The sequence below is a fragment of the Zeus faber genome (assembly GCF_960531495.2).
Source record: "Zeus faber genome assembly, chromosome: 13".
In the NCBI taxonomy this organism is placed as follows: domain Eukaryota; kingdom Metazoa; phylum Chordata; class Actinopteri; order Zeiformes; family Zeidae; genus Zeus; species Zeus faber.
Genome location: NC_137198.1, coordinates 31,241,368 through 31,246,709, shown reverse-complemented (window position 1 = coordinate 31,246,709; position 5,342 = coordinate 31,241,368). Strand labels below are relative to the sequence as shown.

Here is a 5,342-nt window from a genome sequence, read left to right as displayed (position 1 = left end):
TGCTCAGAAGGCTTGCTATAAACCTGACTACACAGTCCCTCTAAATGACACATTAGTCATTATTCCTGGCCCACTGAAAAACTTGCTTGCATCTAGTCAGGGTTGATAATAATAGTCAGGGTTTAATGATCAACTCACCTACAAGGAGCCACACAAAGTTGGAGTTGTGCTTGGTAAGAAAGTCATCCAGATCCCCGAGGCTTGGGAAGGCACTTTCGTTGGTTTTGGCATCCATGGCTACAAGCACTCAGTCCGATATCTATTGCCGTAAAACAAAAAAACAAACAAAAAAAAAGGCTGATTGATCCCCAGTAGTAAATTTAAAGGATCAGATCTCTTAGTCTACTAGAATATAATAACATAACTTGCAAAAATGTACAAATATAAAAACTCATTAATTTAATTTCACATACATGTTATATAAAAAATACCAGTCCAGCAAAACTTATTCAGAACTGCAAAAAATCCAATATTGCAAAGGTCCAGTTACAATGTGAGGACAAAACATGTGGACATTCCTGGTTTGTAGTGTGGCATTAACTCTGTTAACTATGCAGCCTCCCCATTTTGGTTAAAAAAATGTTTTAAATTTAACCGCTTTTGAAAATATTAACTTTGACAACCATAACAAACGCTTGATTTTTTTCCATTTAAACGTCAAGATCACAAGCAATCTTATCCATGTGTGATCCTCTCCTATCTCTGTCATTTGCAAAGTAAAAACAATGACACCTCGAAGTACCTACTGCCGTTTTCTATTCTTATCTGCTTATCTTATCTGTGTGCCAAATCCCCTATGATTCCATGACCACAATTTGAAAGCCTTAGCCACAACATATCCCTGTGGAGTGTCTCATTCAAATCTGACAAGAACTATGGTATGGGCAATTGTGTAAATAGTGGAAGCAACTTCAAGCTTCTAGAAGCATTGGTCTTATGAATGAGACATGTATGGCAAGCCGTATTACCATTTAATCCAGAGGACAAACTAGTCACTTTTTAAGTTACTAGTAGTTATATTTTAGTAACTAGTTGCTATTACAACAGTTGTTAGTAACTATTCTAGTTATACTATTCAAAATGTTTTAGCTACAAGTACTTATTTATGGGATACTAGTAATTATTCCAGTGTTGCTAGTAACTATTGCAATGTTTCAGGTCGACATTTGGACAATTTTGTCACTGAATCCTATGGGGCTCTGCGTTTCAGATTTAAAAAATTTGCTCATATCTATTCCAATTTTACTAGTCACTAGTCACAGTACTAGTACTTAATTATTTGTGACTAGTGCCTTTTCTTGCTGTTACGAGAAAAATTTGTTTTACCAGTAACAATGTATTGTTTGTCATGAGAAATTACAAGGCGCAACAGCTTGTTGGTTATTTGATAAATAAAAAAATACTAGTAAAAATAAACATTATTAGTGACAACAATAAAAGGCACTTGTCCTTAATAAATAAGTACTAGTATTACATTTTCGAAGCTAGTAAGCAATGGGAATAGATACTAGTCTGAGACAAATATTTGATATCTGGAACACGGAGCCCCCCAGGATTAAATGACAAAATTGTCCAAATTGTTACTGGAAATATTGTAATAGTTACGGTAACAATTTGAATAGTTACTAGTATCTAATAAATAAGTACTAGTACCCAATACATTTTGACCAGTAAAACTGAAATAGTTCTAAGTAACTATTGGAATAGCAACTTGTAATGTACTATAAGTACTAGTACCTTTAAGTGACTACCTCGTTCTCTGGGTTACATGATTAAAGGGCTTGCCATAGGCGTGTTGGTATTGGCCCAGCCATGGACTGTCTTTGGATCCAAAGAGACACGCACTACGAATTACAGGATCATACGAGACAATACATGAAAGTCGCTCTATATTATTCCAGCCAGCATCTTTTGGGCACATAACCAATGCCTCGTAACCGGCAAATATGATTAGCTTCAGCTGGTTTATTTTGGGTTCAGCGTTAATCTTTGAGTATTTTAGCAATTTAGAGTCTGTGCACGTTATCTCGCTACTCAACAAGCACAATTAGCACGAATAGTGTAGGGGTACATTGATCAACCGTCGAATTAAGTCCGTTGCGATCGCTGTCAATAGAGCCTAGTATCACGCGACACCGCTAGCGACTAGCGGCAAGCTGGGCTACTTGCTAATAAATGCGATTGAGCTAGCGCCGGGCTAACGCTAATAACAATACGGCAGCTGGTGGAAACAGACCGCACTCAAATAACTGGTCTCGTTTTCGCTTAATCGATGAACATGTCATATAAAGCCAAAGGCATAGTACCTCAATTTGCATGAATATGCACTGTCTCATTTTTGATCCGATGGTTTAGGAGTTCTCCTTCTCCTTACTCCCTCCTCTGATTATTTTCACGGAAGCTGACCTGCGACGTGGGCGGCGCTAGTGGTTCCAGAAGTATTTAGGGGATCAGCCCCGAAGGGGCACGTGCAGATGCAACTGACGTTATAACTTTATGTATGTCATGGATCCGACGAACCAACAGACAATGTGAATTCGATTTGGGGCAGTTCCAACATGGCGTCGTTCGAGATTCATCCAGATCGGCGGTTCAGTATCGGTTATTGACAGATGACGTCATACTCGCAATACCGTCCGGCATTTTGGGTACAATCGCCATTTTGTAGGTATTGTGTCTACAGAGCATTGTCTGAGCATTGTCTTGTCATTGTTTAACGTTGAACCACAGACACCCAGGGAGGGCAGCAGAAACAGGTTAATCTTTAAAAACGTGTCATTTCATTGCAGGTCAACCTGCATACGAATTGGAGACTGGTTACCATCTCTACATCTGGGCCCACAGACCTTACGCACACAGAACCTCTGCTAGACAAGTCCTTCTGTTATGCATTTTAGAACTGCATTTGACCTTGTCTTGTATTTACAATAAAGTATGTTAAGTATTGACTTTTTTTTTTTTTGATAAATGTGTTCATCTTGACTGTTTCCTTGTTATCAACACTTTGATAGCCAAATAAAATATGGGAAGCAAATATCACAAATACAGGTTCATGTTTAATGGTTTATTGATCTGTATTCAGAACACTAAAACCTCTCAGATCTTTCACCTTTCTGACGTCCCATGTTTAAGAACAAACATGTTTTAAAAAACACTTGGACAAAAGTACAATAATGTGCACTCCTTGCTCTCAGACTAGGTGGGCACATCAGGGCATAAGACTTGTCACAAAAGAACATAAATGGTTTTCTGCAGAGGTGTAGGGATGTTCTAAAAAAAACAAAACAATGAATGCTGTTTTAGTGTGAAAGAGTGCTACACATATATAAACCAGAAACAAGTAACATAAGCAGCATCAAGAAGAGATAAAGTTGATCGCACACCAGGTAAATTCACTTGTAACAGCAGCTCAAGAGTCAAAAGTAAAGGGAAAGACTGACATTTATATATATTTTAAAATTTATATAAAAACTATACAAACCAGCTTTCACTTAAATATTCTGTATATGACCATGATGCATAATCTCACAGGGTAATTGCACACATGATTGTCATACAAACATGGTGTGTAGGATAATACTACAAATATAAAATATTGTGCCGTAAAGTCGTTAATGGCTCAAGAGATTGGCTTGCAGAGGATATAAGCAGGAACTGCACAGGATGGTTGCACAGTATTAAAATATAATTGCAATTTATTTTTATATATATGTACACTACTCACAAAAAGTTAGGGATATTGGGCTTTCGGGTGAAATTTCAGGATTAACCTAAAATGCACTGTAACCTTTACAGGTGAACTTAATTTGACCTTCTCTAAACTTTTGAATGCACATGTCCAACTGTTCAGTGTTTCAGTACTTTTTGCACAACTTGCTGTTCTCTAACAAGGAGCTGAACGGAAAACAGGTGTTTGATCCATGAATCGACCAATACATTTCCTGGTTCAATTAGAATTGGTATTTAAACAGTCCTCTTCATCATGCTGTTCACATTTTGACATCATGAGACCAAGACGACACCGAACAATTGATCAACAGTACCTCGCCATTGCGAGGCTTCAAACAGGATGTTCTCAGAGGGAAGTGGCCACTGAGCTTAGAGTGTCACAGAGTGTCATCAGCAGATTGCAACAGAGATACAGAGAGACTGGAAGAGTCACAGAAAGGCATAGAAGTGGACGTCTTTTGGCCACATCCCACACTGATGACCACTTCATTGTGAATCATGCCCTGCAGAACAGGATGATGAATGCCACTCAACTACAGGCACATTTAAGGGAGGTGAGAGGCACCCAAGTGTCACGTCAGACCATTCAAAACCGTTTACATCAGCATGGTCTGCGTGCTAGACGACCTGCAAGGGTACCTGACCACACCACCAGGCACAGGCATCATCGTCTTGCATGGGCCAGGGAGCATTTACGCTGGACGAGGGACCAGTGGGCCTCAGTGCTGTTCTCTGATGAAAGTCGATTCACGTGGAGCAGAAATGATGGCCGCCAACGATGTTGGACACGTCAAGGAGAGCGCTATGCATCAGCCACTGTTGTCCACAGACGAGCCTTTGGTGGTGGTGGTGTTACAGTGTGGGCAGGTGTGTCTAGTCAATACAGAACTGCCCTACACTTTGTTAATGGTACAGTGACAAGCCCATACTACCTGAATAACATCATTAATCCAGTCATTGTGCGCCTGCACGAACAACACAGGTCTAATTTCATCTTCATGGACGACAATGCTCCAGCTCATCGAGGTCGCATCATTAGGGAACGGCTGCTGGAGACTGGGGTACCTCGAATGGAGTGGCCTGCACTTTCTCCAGACCTGAATCCCATAGAAAACCTATGGGATCAGCTGAGTCGCTGTGTAGAGGCTCGTAACTCTGTACCCAAGAACCTCAATGACCTGAGGGCCGCCCTTCAAGAAGAGTGGGGTGCCAGGCCTCAGCAGACAATAAGTCCACTTGTGAACAGCATGAGACGTTGCTGTCAAGCTGTAATTGATGCTCAAGGGCACATGACAAGTTATTGAGACATTAACATTTTTTGTTGTGGTATACCCACCACTGTTGTTGGCTTTTGTTTCAATAAATTGTTTGAGATGAGGAAATCACCATTGCATGCTTCTACTTAAATGCCCTACTTTTATGATATAATATCACTGTCGCGTGAACTTTTTACATTTTCCATAAATGTCACCCGAAAGCCAAATATCCCTAACTTTTTATGAGTATTGTATATATAATCAATCACAATTACCATGATGATATATATTATTACATCATATCAACAAGAAAAATACCAGCTACAACCAGAAACGGCATTGCTATGCTGTTGCTTG

General features: G+C 39.7%; 1 protein-coding gene and 1 long non-coding RNA gene across 2 annotated transcripts in view; one reads left to right on the top strand and one right to left on the bottom strand.

The window, feature by feature from the left end:
- kiaa1109 (KIAA1109) overlaps positions 1-2,385 on the bottom strand; it is a 193,542-nt gene extending 191,157 nt beyond the window's left edge. Inside the window, 2 exon segments of the mRNA XM_080012365.1 lie at positions 139-259; positions 2,307-2,385. Coding sequence (XP_079868491.1) covers positions 139-235 — 97 coding nt within the window. The 5' untranslated portion in view covers positions 236-259; positions 2,307-2,385.
- An 88-nt stretch (positions 2,386-2,473) lies between these two features.
- LOC307239476 lies at positions 2,474-2,946 on the top strand. Its single transcript, XR_013844474.1, has 2 exons — positions 2,474-2,664; positions 2,790-2,946. It is a non-coding gene; the product is annotated as an uncharacterized lncRNA (long non-coding RNA).
- The last annotated feature ends 2,396 nt before the right edge of the window (positions 2,947-5,342 follow it).